General features: G+C 41.9%; 1 protein-coding gene across 1 annotated transcript in view; it reads right to left on the reverse strand.

Moving 5' to 3' along the window:
- LOC117746262 (low-density lipoprotein receptor-related protein 8-like) overlaps positions 1-21,727 on the reverse strand; it is a 65,390-nt gene that overhangs the window by 21,693 nt on the left and 21,970 nt on the right. Inside the window, exons 3-6 of the mRNA XM_034555297.1 lie at positions 19,737-19,859; positions 10,072-10,200; positions 2,478-2,867; positions 631-753 (exon numbers count right to left, since the gene is read on the reverse strand). Coding sequence (XP_034411188.1) covers positions 631-753; positions 2,478-2,867; positions 10,072-10,200; positions 19,737-19,859 — 765 coding nt within the window. The remainder of the gene's footprint in view (positions 1-630; positions 754-2,477; positions 2,868-10,071; positions 10,201-19,736; positions 19,860-21,727) is intronic.

A 21,727-nucleotide genomic window follows, 5' to 3' on the forward strand; every position in this document is an offset into this window, starting at 1 on the left:
ATTGAGGCGAGTAATGAAATGAGAAAGAGTAGCCACAACGAGCTGTCAGCTAAAAGACTGCAGGCTGGGTCAGCAAGGTAGCCCATCTCCGTGCTGTGTGCAGCATGAAATCAGATCATTGTACAATTAGATTTTGATCTGACACCAGTTTAGCCGTACAGTCACAACTGAGAATTAGCTGTACTGATACCACCTGTAACCACGGCCACTGGGGTTTTCTCAAATCTACCAGGATGGAAATCGTAAGGATAAGTGTTACATTTGCTACTCACAAGTTTTCATTACATTTCAATCCACTATTTGACTTTAATTTAAATCACAAGCTGAAACACATCTAAAAGTAGTTGGAGTAAAGATAGAGCTAATCAAAAGGGGGTTGTAATGTGATGTCATCTGCAGGTGTGTTACTTTTATCTGGAATTTCTTTAACTTTTACAACAAATACAGCGGTTCAAAGTCCTCACTATATATTTTAAAGCATTTCACAAAGGCAGACAGACATGTGCACAAGGCGGAGACACACTGAATCATATATTTATATATATATACACACACCGGCAGTCAAACTGTCAAACAGGAAGACTGATTCATACAGAAAAGAAGAAGACAGGTGATGACAGGTGTACCCACCGTTGACGCAGCCAGATTCGTCGCTGTGGTCAGGACAGTCATGGACCTTGTTACACTGCTTGGTGCCGTGGATGCAGGAACCATCACTGCACTGGAACTCATCGGGACGACACGTCAACAGGGCTGTGAGGAGCACGCACGCACAGAAACACACACTTGAAGCTGGACTTGTAAATCCACTTTAATCCCTTCAAGAGGATCACAACATCCTGTGTCCCGAAACCAGACTAAGACCTTTTTTTGAATTTTACTTTTATCAGTTTTTCACGAGACTTTGTACTTTTCCCTTTCTAATCAGGGCAAGACATGTCCAAAAACACCAATTACTCCAATATAGTCCTGTACTTCTATGTATTCACAGCCAGTGTCGAGTGCTGCCTGCGACAGAGACAGTCAAACTGAGGGCTTGTGATGAATGATTTCCAATACAGTAACGCAAATATGGAGGCTGCATGAAGCTGAACACATTTCATTAACATCCCAAGCTTTTCATCAACTTGGCCCAGTGTGCTCGTATAACTCCTTTCTAAATCACACTAAAAAGCAATATACATGACTATGATTTAGTGTTATCACAAGATGAGCAGAACGGAGGGAATGTAATGGAGCCATGGCCGCTGTAGCCTGGACAAACATGTGCACACACGTATGCACATACAAACACGTGACACTAATAGCATACTAGTTATATAGTGTTTCTCCGTATCTGGCAGATGTGATAAGTCAGTTGCCGAGGATTGCATACAGACACATGGATAAATCACAATAGCATTAAATGTATATGGCAAAATAATCCTTTCCTAGACAGTAGAGCATGTGACTATAGCAAAAGTAGTGGGCTTAAATGGACACATATGAGGTTAGGCCTCCAGACCCCTCTCTCTTAGTACATGGATCCAGAGATTGATGTTTTATAACTAAACATCAATCTCTTGGAAGTGTCTCTAATATGACGCCACAGAGAGTGAGAGGTGGGTGTGATATGTGCACCACACATCTAGATAATGAATAGTGGGACTATCTGGGCTTCACACTCTGGCTTAGTGAGACAGGAGCTTCAGGGCTCCCCCATCCATGACCAGCTAATAGGAAAACCTGTTTTATCACAAGGCCCCATCTTCACACTGTGTTTATCGACAGAAACATATTTCTTTACCAGACACATTTCGAAAAGAGAAAACTCTAACTACCAACATAGTTGAAATGTGCTAAATGGCAAAGTAACACCTCAGAAGAGGAATGGCATATTGTTTATTTAGATATCTGTATGCTTTGAGACTGGAGAGAATCTCAACAAACAATGTAAAATAACGCTGACCTTCAGTGTAATCATCTCTAAATGTGTCGACATTTGACTGGTCTGAAGCTTTCTCTAAACAAGATTAGTACAATAAATGTGACATAAACTCAAAAGTAATAGGACTTAATCAAGAATAAAATCCACCAAAATTTTAAAAAAACTGGCTTCTCTATTTTCAGTTTTTATTTTCTCTTTTTTGTATGCATACTGACCTTTTTGAATACACAGGCCTAGAAATAGCGAGTATTATGGAAATGGAACTATTCTCTCATGTACTAAAAACGATACCTGAACCCAGTTACATATTCCATATGTACTGAAACCCTTTCAGGCAGAGAAGCCTTCACACAATAGAGAACGTACAAGCCCCTGCAAGGTAAAAAAAAAAAGGTGCACATATATGAAGGTATATTTGTGTCTTTATTACGCAAACAAAACGAAATGTTTTGAGAGCAAATTTCTTGTTTGTAAGTAAAAATATACTCATACACATAAGAGTACAGTATAAAGGGAGGAAGGCAACGAGATGCCAAGAAAAGAGACTCACGGCAGTCAGACTCATCAGACTTGTCCTTGCAGTCCGGATCTCCGTCACACTTCCAGGTCAGCCTCACACACTCCCCGTTGGCACAGCGAAACTCCCCAGCAGTGCAGTTTGTCCGGCGATTCGTCAGGTAGGGGACCCCGTCGCCGCCGCAGCGCTCCGGCCCTTCATCTGAACTGTCGGAGCAGTCGGGGTCTCCATCGCAGCTCCACATGAGCGGCACACACTCGGAGGTGTTACAGCGCAGATGGTTGGGCCCGCAGGTCAGAGGGGACGCACACTTGAGCTCGTCGCTGCCGTCCCCACAGTCGTCGTCACCGTCGCACACGTAGACGGTGGCCAAGCACTTGCGGTTGCCACACATGAACTCACCGCTGGGGCAGGCTTTGGCATCTAGAGGACGAGCAGAAAGGAACACAACTCAGAGGAGTTTGAAGGGCAAATGAGGGCCTGCATAGTCTGTCATTCTGTGAAATGTTATAAATATATTAAAAAGGCCTGTGGTTTAAAAAGGAACTGAGATGTGACAATCAGCCCAGTGCTTCAGGTTTTGTTTGCGGTACATTAAATAAAAGATGAAGCTTCAACAGTATCTGTAGGTAGAAGAAAGGAAATAACTTAAATTAGCCCAACACAGGGACACAGGGACAGTAATAAGAGTTTATCACGTGGGCTGAAAGTCATCAGAACTGAGGAAGAGACAGAACGAGGGGTGGACAGAAGGAGAAGGGAAGATGGAGAGAAACTTCCTGTCCTGTGTGGCAAAAGAAAATAGAGCTCTCTCTCCCATCAGCTGGTCCCCCTCCTCCCTCTGTGTGGTACTTCCTCCTCTTTCAAAACATCTCTACTAGTGTGTTTGTTTTAACTTGGCTCATCTTTCTCTTGACACTGGTTATCCATAAACTGTATGTTAGCACACAAATATCTCTCTGCAGGAAGGAAAAGTGTGTACTGTAACTACATCTCCCCTTCACAAGGCCAACCCCACGGCTTCTGTAAATGATTTCTCTCTCTCTCTCTCTCCGTCTTCTCCTGTTTTCTCTGACTCTACTCAAGTCTGTCCAAAAGCGCTCAGGCTGCGAAGAGAGTTCGGGTTTCCACTGTGAGCCCATGGCAGCACAGAGGCCGGCACCGGGAGAAGCAGAATTTATACAATCCGGAGGGAGTTGAACTTCAACACCGCTGCCTTTGACTCTTAAGGCTGCATGGTTACAGGAAGGGGATTCCTGTTCTAAAACATTCTCCACAGAATCAGCCCTTTGTAAAGCAAGTGTATATTGTCAGTCAGGATGTTATGTTTGTAATTCTGATCAAAACAGGGATCAGCTTTTCAATAGCTAGAGAATAAATCAGTTTGAAATGCTCTGAACATGAAAGGCATCCACATTTAACCATCAGTTGTGTGCCGAGTTAAACTGGGGGAACAGGTGCAGGATGGTGTCCTAATTCCTATCCTATGAAGTTGTTCCATATGTTAAAGTCCCTTTCTATTTTCTCAGTGTGTAATTAAGTCCCTGGTACCGACATGATTGCCACAGAAGCACGGGGAAAGCAGCTGACACGGATTACAAGTGTCAAGATTCAGTTCAGTAAAAGGGTTTATATATTCATCAATATTAAACAAGCTCCATCTGATTCTGATGTGTTCTATAACTACTGTCCCCGTTATGCCTCTACGCCAACTCCATACTAATGTGGCACTGAATAATTAAGGAGATTCAACAGTCGTGTACATTATTACAAAGTGGGCAGACCATTAGTAAAGTACATGAGTGGCCTGGTTTCACTGGAGAGAGACTTTGTTTTCCAGTGGTGGAGAGACGCTAAACAAATGAATCTGATGTCTTTGGAGCAACTTTAAGCCCACAGATCGCCTTCCTGTAATGTTTTACAAGTCAGCGGGTTTTAAATGATGACATCTGGTATGATTGCTTGAATAAAAAGTGGGAAAATACTATACAAGCTGAACACCAAGTGGATATGTAAATATGGACTGTATGTACTTTGTGTACTATACAGCATATCATATTTATGCACACACAGAAATTAGATCCACTGTAGTTGTTGTAACGCCACACAACCTTTTGTGTTTATGTGTACAATGTACAATTCAAGCTTACCATGCTTAACATCCGCTTACCAGAATGGTTATTGTGAGCGTGATATCATGCTTACGTTAGCGTGATAGCATGCTTATGTTAGCGTGATAGCATGCTTATGTTAGCGTGATAGCATGCTTACGTTAGCGCTTAGAGAGATTGTTCTTGTGACAGCCAGCATGCTGCTAAAAATTATACATTCTTTGAGAGCTTTACATGTAGGTCACGTATGGCCCCTTCCTCAAAGGAAAACCTTTACTATGACTACCATCATGGTAGTCAGCAGCTGGCAGCATAACACACTTTACTTTCACCCGCGGCTTTGATGATTTCTTCCCAGCAGCAACCAGTGGCAAGAGAGATGACTGGTCGTTCTACTCACATTAGCATTTCAGCTGATGATTGAGTGTGTGTGTGTGTGTGTGTGTGTGTGTGTGTGTGTGTGTGTGTGTGTGTGCGTGTATGTGTGTGTGTGTGTGTGTGTGTGCGTGTGCGTGTAGGTGTGTGTGTGTGTATGTGAATAGTTAGTATGCACGAAGAATCTGAGGATAAATATATTATAATATTTTGTGTAGGAGGAAGGACACAGGGATCTGTGAGATGAAAAGAAAGACATCAGTGTTGTGGGCAAGCAAAGTGAAAAATGAGTAATGCATCTTTCATCTGCACACACTTAATACCTCTGAGCATATCAGTCACTGTCTGTGCAGCTTAACATCCTCACAGCTTTCACATCGATATCACAGACTTAAACTGAAGGGACAGTCCACGCCTCACCAGGGAAATAGCTCAGTAGCTGACCTTTTTCCTGTGATGCCACACAAACATTTACAGAGGAAACACTTCTGGAATCGAGAAGAGACAACTCTCTCATCTACAGTAACGACCAAGAGAAGATAATGGAGGACACGGTGGGATGGTTTTAACCTCCTCTCTGACATCCTTACTGACTGAGAAGGTCAGCTAACGGAGGCCCAATGAGGGAGACATAGATTGGGTGAGGAGAAGAGACAAAACACCCACCTGTCTAGATTTCGATTAGCGGAAGGATTTTTTTGTCGGAGGATGCACATTAGTTCTGTGAAACGGTCCCGTGTGAAAGCTTCATCAGTGGGGATGCACAGTATCTGCCAGAGACAGCTGTGAGCGGTGCAGGAAGTAATCGTTTGACTCATACTATCCAAGCAGCATTAAATATGAATCAGGAAACACGCAGAAATACAACTTCACAGAACTATTATATGCACAGACCAGTCAGGCAGCTCAATGTGATACTGAGTGCAAATGCAAACGCACATAAAAACATACAAATCCAGACCGGCTCCTGTGTTTTGCAGTGATCCCAGCAGACAGGCGTGCTCAAGAGAGAAGCCTGGAGAGTAAGTGCACATTAATCTCCACATCGCTGAGGGTTTAGGACAGTTCAACTTTAGCAGTCGCTCTAGAAGTGCTGCTTAATGTAATGTTGATCAAGGAAAGCTTCCTCTGGTGAGGGCTAGATTATACTTAATACATAATTCAACATGTGGAAGACTCAATTAGCAGGATGCCTCTGCTGGATTTACTTTTGCGAATCTGCGCTGGGCAATTCACTCTGTACATTTCTACTAATAGCAGAGCACACCGGGGCTAACTCGGTACGTTCCAGTCTTTTTTGGGGAGTAAAACGTCTCTTCTCAAATTGTGTGTGTAAATGTGAGAATGTGAGTGTGACTTGTGCTTTTGCCTGTTTGGTCCGATTGTGTACAGACAAACTATTTTGTGGTGCGAACGCAAAGAGGACCAACCGAAAGATTTGTGTGGATTCGTGACTCTTGTATGAGTTCAGGTGAGTTCAAAATGATTGCTGATCATCAATCAATCTGCAGTTCAGTAATCCAAGATGTGAAAATGGGTTTAAAAATTGAAGGTGTTGTGTGTTGTTGTTCTGACAGTTCGTAAAACAAAAAGTACTGACTCAACGTTTCACAGCAGCCATTTCCCCCACATTACATTGAGTTACACAATACCTCATTTCTGTGCTCACTTGTTACCTGTTCATCATTATTTATTACCAGTCACAGAGACAACTATTACTTCTTATAACCAACTATTATCTTGTGAACCTCATTGACCCCCAGGGAGGATAAGTTAAGTCGCAAGGTGCAGTCAACTGGAGCATGACTTGATGTGTCACTTCAGGTCACCAAAACGGTCCAAAGGATTTATGTGTCTGTGTCATTTATGTGTCCGTGTCATTTATATGTCGGTCATGTCTATAACTTTTGGTTTGCATAAGTCAGTCTGAAGAGAAAACGGAGCTGCAACTGTGAATTGTGGGAGGTTCACTCAAATGTATTGAGATGAAGGTGGAATCTGTCTAATGCTTTTGAAAGCATGCCTGGCACCTTAAGTGGTGTGTGAGTTTCTGTCGCTTCTGCTTATGATGGGATTGTGATAAAAAGAGATGGTGCAAAGCTTAAAGCTCTGACCACAGTGGCCAGATGAGCAGAGGTTTGAAAATGGCCTGTAGTTCATGCAGAAAGTGAGGATTCCTGGGGGATTTTTTGTTTCATTAAGCACCAAAAATCAGATAATGCAGCTCCTGAAAGAGTTATTTTATCACTTGCAGACCATCTTTCAGCATTATTGAATAAGCATGTGATCACAATTACATGGAAGCTCTTTTAGCTTTATCTGTAACAATGTTGATTCTGCTGTGGAGAGGACAGACATTGCAGCAGCATTTTTTGGTTTCTTCTTTACACTTGGGGAGTGCCTTCAACATCTGATGCTCAATGGTGCTGACACTTTCCATGTATGCTTCAATATTTTAAATTAACTGCACTCAAAGATGATTTGTTACTACATTTGCAGCCTCACTCTCTGAGATTTGCATTCGACACACTGTTCATAAAATTGCAACATTTTGATTTTTTTACAACTTCTTCTGCATTATTTGTCACATCATCTTCATTAATTGTCTCGTTCTAAACCCAAGCCCAACATACAGCTTAGTTAACACTGCTTTAACACTGGCCGTGTGCAAACAGCTAGCACACGGACAAACAGAGACATACTCAAACCAATCGGTCATTTCAACCACTCCTCTCTCACCTCACGACTGTAAATGTGAGAGATCTGAAGCCTCCTGCAGCACTTAAGGGTAAGACAGCAAGCAGCGGTTTTGACGCAATTATCATCCATGTGCAGTTATAATTCTGGAAACAACATCTAAGTTTGCATTAACACAAGACTACATAACACTTTTAACTACACAGAACACTCACCACTGAGAATGCTGATTTGACAAGTTAAATGGATTATGCTAAATGAAGCTACAGCGTAAATTCAGTTGGAAGACCAAACTCTTGCAAGTCTGTCATTTGTTTCTCATATCTGCCAATCACTTCTCACGCATCCTCACTCGCTGTTATTGTTCGGGGCTGTCAATCATGACACCGGCTGGTCTCCTCCATCCAATCAGCACAACGAAAAACAATGACATCGTTAGCCGGTCATCTTGCTGCCATCTCCTTTAAATATGACTGTCTCTCTACCTTCAGTTCGTTCATGTTGCCGTAACACATCCCTCCACCTCCACATCTCCGCTGGTCCATCAGCTTCATTAACTCATCCTTCTATCATCATCATCATCATCATCATCATCATCATCATCATCATCATCAGGTCTGGACTACACGGGGGGATTTATCTAGTTGCTGATCGGAGCAGACCGCCCTAATTACAAATCTCCCTGTAGAGTCCAAGCGCCAAAGACTTTATCATCACATATCATCTGTTATCAATAATGATCCTTTCTTTATCTGACTGGTCTCTCCTAGTTGAAATGGTCTCCGTGAATGTTTTTCTATTGTGTGTTCATATAATAGCCAGGCAATGCAGTATGGGCAAGGGCTGTCTATGTTCATGCATCAATCATTAAAATAAGGTGAACCCCTTGTTATGTGAAGGTGTAGAATTAGATAGAGTTATATGGACATTAGACTAGATCCTGCGTCGGCACTACCATTGGTATTGGACACCAATGCAATGCAGCAATGTAAACATCCTTCCTTACGTCACTGGGCTGGACCACAAACTCAATGCGTGGTACCTTCAGAGTGAGCTGCTGTGAGGAAACAGTTAAAAGCTTCTTGCACTTGATTTAGACGTCGTCTCCAGGGCTGGCGGTGGGATTTATCAGTCTCCAGATAAACTGGACTGAGCAGCACTCAATAAGCCTAACTGGTGATGTTATCTAGCACTGTGCTGCATTAGCGTTGGAGTCAACTTCTCCTTCCTCGTCACGCTGAGTGGCATTTACCTCTGGAGGGATTTTGGCCTTTGCCTGGGTGGGCAGCACTCGTGTCACTACTGAGAAGCTTAAGGCTACTGCATCAATACGGACATTAGAATGAAAAAAGGATTAGCACAGGCAAGACTGGGTCTCAATGAACAGCGCAGTGAAAAGCCATCCAAGCTAAGAAGGTCTTAAGTCAATGGAATCACTACCACTTGGCGTGAGACTGTGAGGCCACTTTAAGGAGGGGAGTCACTGACAGGCCACTTGTGGGCTGATCTGGCAAACAATACCATTATTACATGACACATTTAAAATATTTGTATCGAGTATCATTCAAAAAGGACATGCTAAATATATATTCAAGAGGAGAATTTCTGTTATAATTCTATGCCCAATTGATTTAGTCTTACTCTCTAAATAAATACTCAAACTTGTGTATCCTTGAAAATAAACATGAATTGCTTAAACGCCAGAGAGGCATATTCTCAACACCCACACACAAACAACGACAAGGAGCAAATGCCTGAAAAGATGAACATCATCATTTATATAAGATAATAAGGAGATGGCTTTTTTTTCTTCCTCCCTGCATTTACTGCCACATGCTCTTCATCTTCAAAGTCTAAACACCCCACAGCTCTGTTGCCTCAATCAAATTTTTTTTATGCGAAGAAGCAAGGGAAAGAGAAAAAGGAAGAAGACGATTCTTCACGGCGCCTCAGAAGTAGGGCAAGGATAGTCCCTGCAGGGGGGGGGGGGTTGAGTTGTTTGATTGGCTGGGTAGGAGGTGATGTCATTTTTGATGGTTATGAGCTCCCTGCAGTGGAAAGTCTAAAGACTCAAGGTTCAAGATGTGGTGACAGAAACCTCCAAATATCAACAGAAAGCTGTAAATATCTGATACACCAAAAGTCATTCCACATCAAAGAACACTTTGTTGTTAAGTGCAGCTGGCTTAAAAGTCAAACCGCACTTCAAATCCCTCTAATTATATGAAGTGTTATCCACTGTGCTTTAATGTCTAAAGTTTGAATTCTCCTTATTCTACTGATTGTGTGCCTCATCAAGTCATTCAAAGACACTTTTTTTCCTAAAATGCAGTTGGCAGCGGAAGATAAAGTAAAATAAAACCAGCAGTAACAACAGTTCAAGTCTTTCTTTGAGGTAATTTACATTATAGGGGAGAACTCACAGCAGACTTCATTAAACTCACCAGATGCACAGTCCTCCTCATCCGCTCCGTTCTCACAATCCTTCTCCCCATCACATCTCCATGACAACGAGACACACTTGTTGGTGGATCCCCCACAATCAAATTTCTCTGGCGGGCACGTCTGTTTGCCTGTGGGCAGAAATGAAAGAGATTGGAAGATTACTGCAGTGGTTTCATGGTCCCTCAAAGGCAACAAAGAAGAACTACATACACCGTTGGACTCGATTTCTTTCACCCCCGAGATGCAGTTGAAACTCGTCCAAAACGCCACCACACTGGCCAATTGATATTAATGTCTGGGCCGCCTCGAAAGAGGCATGCTGAAACATCTAGAAATACAGCAAATGCACAGTTGGCTGTAAAGCAAAAGAAAAAACAAGCCCCCCCTCCCTCCTCCTTTTCCTGCCAATCTGCTTTAGTTGGCACAGGGTAGATTTGATCCAGATTACAGAGCGTGTTGTTAATTAAACATCTTTGCTTACAGTGCAGCCGGAGGCCTGATACCAAGGGGTCAGCCTACATGACAAATCATTACACTTTTTGATTGCTTCATATATTTAACAATAATTCCCAACTTGTTTTATTGTCACCTGCAGCCCCCAAAGGCGTGTCATCTGGACTCAAGAATTCTTTCATTATAGTTTCAAAAGTGTTTATTTTAATTTTAAAAGGATTTCAAACTGGATGCCATTATTGTTTCTATAAAAGTGGATATTATCACAATAATGTTTTCATATAAGTGAATGTCGTTTTTAGATGTTACTTGTATTGCTTAACTGTGAACATTGTGTGCATGGAGACAAAGAAAGGTTGCCTCGGTCTGACGTGCTGTAATCTGAGATGGTTGTGAGAACTCATAACCTCCAATTCCCTCACAAAAAAGCCGAACCAGCAGCACCTGCCGAGGCGTTGACATCTTAGCTCCATCTGAAAAGGGAGTCTGTGAAGGGGGGGGGGGGGCAGCTGGAGCAAGCAGTTTGTGTGACGCATATTTACTTGACTTGTTGTTCGACCTCTGAACCATCCGTGAGAAAAGAGCTCTGACCGCGCAGCAGAATTATTAGCGTCTGTTCAATAAAACACTTTGACATCTGAGAGTTTCTTTCTCACCACGTTTATTTCTCACAGGGAAATTAATGAGATTCATTTATCCATTTAATTATTTCAACTATTTATCCATTACTTTTAACTATATATTCCATTATGTTTAACTATATATTTCCACCTTATACATCTATTACTCTATATATCCATTCATTTTGCTATACTCTGGCCATTTATCCATTACTTTAAACAAACATAACCATCTCCATCTCCATCTCCGTGGCATCCAGGCCGAGAAGCGGTATATGCATGCGTGTATTTTTAGCTCACAAAGTTTGCCACACACAAGCAGTTTGCAATACTGCTTTCATCAGTGGTCCATAGACTCAATCATCATTACCTCATTTGGTGATAGACGGTGGTTTAGATATTTATTTATATAAAAATCTTTGAGATTATCACTTTAACATACCAGAAACAAACTTATTTTAAAGGAATTCTTAATGTTAGCTATTAAATATATATATTAAGAAAACCTAGACTTCACAGTGACCTCAAACATGTCTTTATCTCATTTGTTTTCAGGTTATTTTGTTGGTATTGTGCTATAGTGAAAGGGTTTGGCGGACGCTTTTGTCCAAAGTGAATTACAGGAACTAGATGTCATAAAAATTGGAATCGTACCCCTCCAATCTGTTTTTGGAGTACTGCATTGCCTCTTTGATTTGTTCATTTTGACACAAGGTGTCGAGGTGGAGCCTGAAAAGGGGAGTGATTAATAAGACCGACTATGCTGTCCTTCATTTGTGAATTAATTCCACCACTGTGGGACCAGAACAGGAAAGTGCCTTGACCGAGATGAGCGACCACGGGGTCCTCAGAGTGACAGGGAAGCCAATCATGTCCGACCAGAGTGTTGGGTTTGGCCATGGCTTGGAGGTATAGGAGCACTTCCTTTCACTGTAGGCCAGCATCAGACTCTTGAGCTGGATGAGAACTGCAACAGGGAGCTTGTGTTGTGCATGAAGAGGAGGAGTGGTGTATTTTCTTGTTACTCATTGGCCAACATATACGTCCATACAGATAGATCTGCACCAAGCCAATACTGACTTACACGGTATATCGGCCTGTCAGAGATAAGGGAACCGCCATTAGATGACGTCAGTTAAATGACATGTAATGTTTGAAGGGCTGAAAAATGAAGCTTCATACTCAGAGGATGCAATGTTCCCTGCAGACTGGAGGGGTGACAGTACCGAGGTGGGGAGGGAATGCTGGAGAGGCAGCTGGGGAGACCGAGCAGTGAGAATAGCTGATGCCCCCCCCCCACACACACACACACACACACACACACACACACACACCACTGCAGTGCTGTTGCAGCAGAGAACATTGTATCACTGTATATTGAGTAGTGACATCTACCTACAGCCATTACATTCCCTGTCCAAACTGTGTGTAGTAAACTGTGTGTGGACATGTTAGTCCACATGTCCACATGTTAGTGGAAATTCATGATTTGACACTCCGTCTTCTTGATGGTTGTAATAAACTAAAATATATTTGTCCAACAATGTCCTTCAGTGAGTAAAACAGCAGCAGAATAGTAAGAAATGAGTGGCGTGATCAAGCAGTTAGCCTTTTCCACATACCAGCTAAGGCTTAGCCTTTCATTTCCCTCACGGTGAATGTACGAGATTAAGATATAAAAGTGGCATTTCATTTCCTTTGTTTCCGTTTCATGTGTAAGGAAGTTTGTGTGAGAAAAGGGTGTTGCCTGCGTCGTCAGTGCTATATTCTTCATGCACGACAGAGACAACTGTTCCCTGTAAAACGTTTTTCCAGACACAGCTGCCGAGTGTTAAGTGAGCAAACGAGCTTAATGATGACTGAAGAAACTAACCACGGGAAGGAATGATTAGTTGAAATGAATGATTACAGCAGTCAGGGAGGTAGTACGGAGAACATTGCTTTGAAATGTCTGAGATCAAAGAGGCTAAGAGCTAGAATTCTTTGAGAGAGGAAATAACATGTTTTATGAATATAATTCAACCAACTATGTCTCAGGAGGACCTGACAAAAAACAAGAATCAGATCAGCAGATAGAGAGACAGAGAATATAGAAGTACAGTCGACAGCTTCGGAGACATGCCACAAGCAAGATGCCGTATGAATGGAAAAAAAGGAGACAAACTGCGGCGTGACCTTTCAGGTTCTCATCCTCAAGCGAAATCAAAACTATCCACACAAAGTGGAAAGAGAAGAAGGAGGAGAGGCAGGCAGAGCGAAGACTTGAGCAGAATCTCAACTGTAGCGAGCTGTCCAGTCCTTTTAACGTATGACTCTTTAATGAACCGTGATGTCTGTTCCTCCCCGAATCCAGACAAAGAAAAACTAACTTCAAAATGACAACGCAGTGGTAACTCACTGCCCGCCTGGACAGCTATTGATTAGTGACACCTCAGATTTTTATGAAGACGTATAGGTAATGGGTTTTTTTTTGCTTGAGAAAGAGGAAACATAATAAAAGCCAATTAATCACAGACAAACTGACTGCCAGGCTGTTGTTTAGCACCAGAGTAAAACAATAAGGATTCATCTCCACTGTGGCAGGAGATATGTTTAGAGCTCATCACCTTTCACTCACGGCGGTGTTCGCCTCGACAGGTTTAATAGCTTCACTTTTCGTTTGATCATCACGATTGACCTTCTTATTGCCGACAGCCTTTTATTCTAAACTTGGCTTTCAGTGAAGAAGTAGAGAGACTCTTTAATGGGTCCGTTGTCACCGGGCATGTGATATAACACGGTGATAAAGGAACGCCTAATAAATGCTCTGGAACTAAAAAATGTGTGAAACTGATCGGATATAACCAACTGCAGCTTCATGACAAATGTAGCACGACACAATGAGTTCCTAAAGTATGAAATAATGTCTATTTTGCAGCTACTAATTTATAATATATATTGCAAAGGAGTGATTCATCTTACAGCTAGTTCTTGGCAGCTTCTATGTGTGGATTGTGGCAGCCTGATTTATCTATATAGTTACAGTTAGTAACATGTTATTGCTTAAAATGATCATTCAAAAGGACACACGACCTGATGTCTCACAAATCTCATATCTGAGTAATTCTGACCCATTATTCCAACCACCTGAGGTATAAGAGTTAGAGATACAGTCTGTGTGGCTAAGTGAGCATCTATCTGGGTCCGAGTCGGTGAATGTTTGGGTTCTGGTGGTTAATGAGATAACTCGGATTCTCTCTGCCTCATAGCTAAAAAAGGCACAAAGCGCTCCAAAAATATGAGTCATACTCAGATTCACCGCTTCATTAAACCGGGTTAGCGTGGCCATGTCCTCCTCTCTGAATTATAGATCTGCTACAGCGGAGAACACTTGCTGCTTGCAAACTACAAGATGGAAAATTGTTATTTTCAGCAAAGCGCATAAGCAATTAATGCACTGTGGCGTGCATCTTTACTTAATATTAAATGATGTACCTGAGCTCCCCGAGTGTGACAGCTGAATAAAAGCAGATTAATAGTGCCGCTTTTTAAATATTTGTCATGTGTTTGTTTTTTTCAAATTCCAGCAGACATTGGGCAATTAATACGTCCTTGACTGGTTGCCAGTTTATCACAGTGCTAACCATTTAAATACTATTAGAAAAGCCCAATTAGTGGACATAAACACTGTCTTGCTGTTAATTGAAAGTACTGGCACTGAGCCATTCTTCTATTGAATTCATTGTGATTATTTATGATTTAATCGTTACGAAGTTATTGTTCAAACTTCCCCGTCATCCGGAGCTGCAATCGACTGTAAAGTTACAGAAAATGAAACATCAACAGCAGTGTGTATGTTTGGCTATTCTAATTAGTAATGTCGAAATAAACAGCCTACATACAGTCAATTTACTTGCAAACAGTTCATCTCATAACACCGACTTTAATAGCCCACATCTCCACATAAAAGGAAATCCAAACAATGAAACACACATGGATATAACGTTTAGTATGTGCAGTGCAAAATATTTACCAAGAACATCTTTCTATTATAAAGTCAATAAAAAAGCAAAGCTTTATTTTTAGCTCCCCAAGAAAAAGCTCAACGGGGTTGAGGCTCATTATCTACAAAGAGGTTTATAGGAAGAAGTTTCCATTAAAACCCCTTTCAGAAAGAATATCCATAATCCACATTACATATCACTTCAGAAGACCAGATTGAAATTACTATTTGGCAGATTTAAAAAGAAAAACTACACATTTTTCCACATTTCCCAAATATGCACCAGTTTTGGGTTATGTCCTCACATAATAAAAGACTCCTTGAGAAAGATGAAACACTGCAAGTTCCCTGAGGCCTGTCAACTTTTTTTTAAAGCAGAAAGGGCAAACTGACATGCAGAACTGAGCTGAACTCAGCAATTTAGTCAGAAAGTGTCAAGGAGCTAACACCCTCCCTCTCTTGTTAAATCCTTAACAAAGGGACTCGGGCAACCAAGAGCCCAGAGAAATGCCACTGCTCTGGCCAGGAGAAAAGATGCTCCTGCACAGCTGGCTGCAGTGGCCCAGTTCCTATGATCACACATTAATCTAATAGAAAAACTATGAGCTCTGGCACTTCACATCCCTCCAAAGTGTCATTAATTTTTCAGGGCTTGCGAGTAACTCGCTCAGTGTGGCCCGAATTTGAATTCTTAATAAAGCAGTGTAACGCTACTCCAGCGTGTAATTGGGAATCCACTCAGTGAGCCAGAATGATTGTGGCACAGATGTCTACAGCAGAGTCCAAGATGCCTTAGCTTCCTGTGGGAAGTGTGTGTGTGTGTGTGTGTGTGTGTGTGTGTGTACACAAATATGTGTGGGCTGTATGTGTGTGCACATGCGTAACTGGAATAGACAGAAAGTACAGGAGAGTTTGGGGGGGCAAAAAGAATGAAAAACAAGACGAGGGTTGTTTGCATGTGAGAGCACAGGTTGTCTTATCAGGCTTCAGCATTAACTGGAGCATGATGCATTCAGATGTACGCTGTGCTATGTGTAATTAACCCGTGTAAAACGGTTGTGCACTCGCTGGTCTCTTCTATTTACATAATGGCATATTTCATATCTCTAGCACGTTAAAGATTGGATGCAGTCTGTGTGAAATGCCGCCCTTCCCACAACTGTTAAGACGGTAACACAATTATCACTCTAGCAAAGTTTAATTGATAAATATGAAGCTTGGGAGCTTTTGACTATAAAGTGAAGTGTTGCATGGGATTGTTAAGCCAAATGCTGATACTGGTGGAAGTTTAGACTGAAAATGAAGCTTTAGTGTAAGTTCAGTCAGGAAAAATATACCTACGGCCTGTAGTTTATTTCTCATATACTGCCATTCACTCCTCTTATGCATGCTACCTCCTAACTCCCTTGCTCCTGATCAGCTGGCCTCTACCCACAGTAGCACAGCAACATTCTCAGCCTATCATCTTGGTGCTGTCTCTTTTTAAATATGATTTTCTCCCAGCCTTTTAGCACTTTCATGTTGCTGTTCCATGCGCCAGTCCACCATCCAGTCTTCAACTCATCATTTCATCACGTCATCGTTTCATCGTTTCATCGTTTCATCGTTTCATCGTTTCATCGTTTCATCGTTTCATCGTTTCATCATTTCATCATTTCGTCAGCCTAATCAGTCACCAACATCAGGTTCTTTGATTGCAGCTCAGCGCAGACACCCCTCGGTTAGACATCTCCCTGTTTATCATCACACGTCATCTGCGTACAATAAACAATTAGCTCTTCTTCATCTGATTTGGCTCCCCTGATTGGAATGCTAAATGTTCACGTCAGTTATGTTTTTTTTTTTTAGGCTAATATAACAAAAACAGCAAGATGTTTTCCCTGACAGATGCACAGTTCTCATTATATCTTTGTTATCTTACTAAATGGCTGTTACAGACAGGTCGATACCAGTGAAACGAGATGAATGAGATAGATGATAAGAGAGCCATTCACAAGTAGGTTGGTTGCTGTTGCTTAAGATGCTAAATGCATACGTGCACAACATCCATGCTTGAGTCTCTCTTCTCTCCGGTGTACTTATTGCACAGTTGGATCCACTCAAACTGAAAGACATCTGTGATGAAGTTGATCTCATTAGCAACCCCTCTTTTCAGGACACAGCCTCAATTAGACACTTCTCATCTGGAACACATAATAAGGAGGGCTGCAAAGCATTGAAGACTACTTGTATTATAGTCTGACTTTTATACGAGAGGAGGAGGACAATAATGTTTCCATTGTGCCTGCAGCACGATACAAATATATTAAAATATCTCTCTACACCTCAAGATACTTAAACAAAATAGGTGTGTCAAAAAAATAATCTATCCTGATTATAAAAAATTGATAGATAGAAATAAAAACCCAAACAAAAATGTTCAATGTTGGTGTTCAAGAGTTTTACATCACAACATCAAGTCAATACACAAGGGATTTCCATATAACTGGCTTTTTTTTCGGCCCAGATCTACATCTCCTCATTCTGCAGACACAAGTTGAATCCTTCGTTCATTTATCTTTAATTGGCTTTCCAATATAAACTTGTTATCCTTCAGAGGTCCCTTTATGTCTCCTTTCTCGCATTCAACTTTCTGGGGTGGCATCACAAGCTTTGCTCGGCTGCTACATTATTCATTGAACAGACGCACACATCCACAGCCAATAAAATGGACCAAAACAAGAGAGAATATCCTCTGAAAGATTTGTTTGGCTTTCTCTTGATTCATTTCCTGCACTGTATGATGCAATTTAATTCCTTCCCACGATAACGTTAAAAATTGGTTTAAAGAGCATTATAATGATGGGTAGGCCAAAAGTTTCAGTTTCAAACTAGTGAATGATTGGTTGTTTAACCAACCAAGACATTAGTATCTGAGTCATTCTTGGAAAGTTCTCCTCTTGAATACAAACAGTTACCATCTACATGTATCAGCTTAGGGCGGGGGCTCTTGTGAACTTGAGTGGGCAGACAAATGGAGCTCTAGCGCAAGTTCAGACAGGAAGACCATACCCCTCAGTCTGCATCTATTCCTCACATTTCTGCCAATCATTCCTCACGCATGCTCACGCATTGTTTACTTGCTGTCATTGTTCCGCTCCGTCAATCATGACACCAGCTGCGCAGATCAGCTGATCCCCTCTATCCAATAAGCACACGGAAACAATAACACGGCTAGCCAATCATCTTGCTGCTGTCTCGTTTAAATATGACTGTCTCTCTACCTTCAGTTCTTTCATGCTGCTGTTACGCACCCCTCCACCTCCCCATCTCCGCCCAGTCTCCACGGATCCATCCGCTTCATCAACTCATCATTCCATCAGCTCATCACCATCAGGTCTGGACTCCACGGGGGGATCTATCTCGTTGCTGATCGGGGCAGTCGGCCCTCAATTGCAAATCTCCCCGCAGAGTCCAAGCGCCAAAGACGCTGAGACTTCATCATTTCATATCATCTGTTAACATAAACATGCATCCTTTCTTTATCTAACTGGTCTCTCCCTGATTGAAGTCCCGTATCCCAGCATACATTTCACAGCTGCAACACTAAAAACAAGTAGAGGCAGAGTGTTGTTGTTTCATTGAACATAATGTATAACAGTGAAGAAGACCTTGTAGGGTTGAAACGTCTGTTCAGGAGGACAGATTTCTGGAGCAATACTCCAGTGACTGGATGCTCTGTGCTTCTTCCCAGGACATCATTATTCATCAGTTCAGTGCTTTTAGCTCTACCTGCTTCTCTCTTGGGGTTACAGATAGCAAGCAGCCATGGGAGAAAACGAAATGAGCGTTTAAGAAATAAAGAAAACAATTAATAACGGGTTCAAGCCTCCCACACTTGAGACCCTGCTTGGTTGTGGAAGCATCAGCTCACCTACAGTAACCCCCATCAGAGCCTGTGTGTGGGTGTGCTAGACTGGCACAGGCTACCAGTGAGACAGCCAGCGATCCTCGGCTCTAACAGCTTGGCAGAGAGGTAGTCGAGGCCTTTCTATGCACTCTCCATCAGACAGCATTGAGTATTGAAGTGTGTGGGCGAGTGGAGGCAGGGGAGGCAGCTGAATGGCAGCTGGAGCCGAGATAACAAGGTAAATTAGCAACCCGAATACAGGTTGCAGGAGAGTGAAATTAAATCTTTTTTTTAATTATTATTTATCAATAATAACATAATGTTGATTGTGAGCTCTGATAACGCAGGGACATCTCTAAAAAGACCTTGAATAAGAAAGAAGACACACAAGCATTCTTACATATTCGAAAGAAAAAGTAAAGGGGAACTATATGATCTTTTTCCAAACCATCTACCTTAATCCTTGTGCAACTTTAACCTAATGTACATATTACTGAGCATAAATGCACGTTTTTTCGTTATACAAAGAGGGATTATAACTGACATTATGAGTGCACTCAATTCCAGTTTAACCTCCAAATACAGTGGTTTAGATCTTAAACCTGAAGAGTTAAAACCATGCAGCAGATTTCATAACAAAGCAAAAAGACCCAAGTTAAAATAGACTTAAAAATCCTTTAAATATGTCCTTGGTGTGAGCAGCTGAATGGTTTCACTTACTGCAGGTCTCCTCCGCCTCATCAGAGCCATCGGGACACTCTGGTTCCCCGTCGCATCTCCACCGTCCCGGGACACACTGTCCATTTAAGCAGGCGAACTCTGCGGGGGCACATGTCTTCCTGGCTGCTCAGAGACACAGACAGAGAATATCAGTGAGACGAGAACGATATGACTCTGTCATGAAACTGGTCACATTATTTGAATGCCGGTAATCATCCCTCTTGTCAGCGATCAGGCTCACCTTCACTCACACTACTCAGAGACAGCCCTCTCATTAATCATTTCCCTATTTTCTTGACTCTTATTCAACGTGCTGTCTCCAGCTCCCCTCCCATTCATCTGCTCGTCTCCAAATGTCTAACCTCTCTTTCAGGTTTTCCATCACACAGCAGTTAAATGGATGCCGATTGCTGAACACCGCAAGCACAGAGAGCCTTTTAAACCTTTTAACTCCTAAACCTGTTTACCACGGAAAGCTACAACCCAGCAAGGCCACGGGCTGATAAACACGTCAGGCATGCAGAGAATTCGAAATTAAAAAAACTTGCCAGGAGAGAGTCTATCTAAGCATTTTAAGATGGAAACTGAGAATGATCAAAACGTTCACGTCACGGCCCAGAGCTCATGACGGCGGCTACTCAAATCGTACTTACCCACTGTGTTGAAAGAGTAACACACTCAAAAAATACTCTCCACTGTAGCAACGAGGCTGCGAGCTCGGCCAGTGAGCCAGAAGCAGACAGAGGCCTGTTAGTCTAAGAGGACCTGCAGTACAGTCTAATAAATCACTGGCTTAAAGGCCCTAAGCTCAGCTCTCTGGGCTGGTGTTGTTACACGGTCACAGCTGTTCCTAAACTGGCCCCATCTTGGCTCTGATGCTGCAAATTAGATATAGCGTTTAGAGATGTGCAGGGAGCTTAAGCTCAGCTGAGGGGCTGTAAGGACGGAGAGCAGGTAGTGATTCTTCAAGAGCCTTCGCTGACACTAACCTAACTCTGTTCTCACTTCAACTGATGCTCTTTGCTGACGTTGGACCTAAAGAGCATCAAAAGTATCAGTGTTAGTTTAAGGAGTTATACTTCAACTTTAAAAAAGCGGGTTGCACCATACCCGTTAGTTACAACATAGACGTTGTAACTTTTACGTGCAGATCTTTCCTTATTCACTGCTGTCACGGTGGAATGGTTTGAAAGATGGTACGGACTAAATATAGAAGAGCAAAACGTCGTAACGTTTGTGACACTGACATGCACATTGAGTTGTGCAGTTACCATTGAGCTGCCAGTATGCTTCATCAGTACTACTTATTAATGGTTAACTAGAGCCCTCACACCTATCGGATGTCATAATTGCTTTTTAGCTGCATTCCTTTGAGATGGACATTTGTGCTGGCCTAACTTGGTTGCTGTAAATGTTAAAGTGTTGAATTCAATTAAATCTTTTCAGCAAGATGGAGAGTTTCCAGATAAGTTTGTTATGTGTGATCCAGCTATCCTTACCTTAGTAAACATCATCTAAGTACAACAGAAGCAATCAAAGTAATTATTTGATTATTAAGGAGGTAACAGACAAACAGTGGTATCACACAAAATAGCATTTATACTTTGTACAATTGTACATTATCATTATTAGTTTGCAGTGGCTTTCTCTCCCAAAAATCCTGAATGCTGTATTAATGTCCTCTCGTGACTAATTTAACGTAAATATATGTTGATCATGTGTCTGATCAACATATAGCCCGTCTCATCTCAGTTATCACAGCTCATTTCAGTGAGTCAATCAAAGTGTAAACCTGTAAATGTAATAAACCTGTGACAAGAGAACATGTCCAGCTCCCTCACCCTTCTGTCTTACAACGTTCTGGCTTTCAACGTGCATAATATCCCACGGAAATGTAATTCTCATATTTACAGTATGGGTCACCACATTATCTATGATGCGATTGTAATTCTTTCAGGAAAGCCTGCCACCGAGAAGCACTCATTTTAGAA

The sequence above is a fragment of the Cyclopterus lumpus genome, chromosome 17, assembly GCF_009769545.1.
Source record: "Cyclopterus lumpus isolate fCycLum1 chromosome 17, fCycLum1.pri, whole genome shotgun sequence".
In the NCBI taxonomy this organism is placed as follows: Eukaryota; Metazoa; Chordata; class Actinopteri; order Perciformes; family Cyclopteridae; genus Cyclopterus; species Cyclopterus lumpus.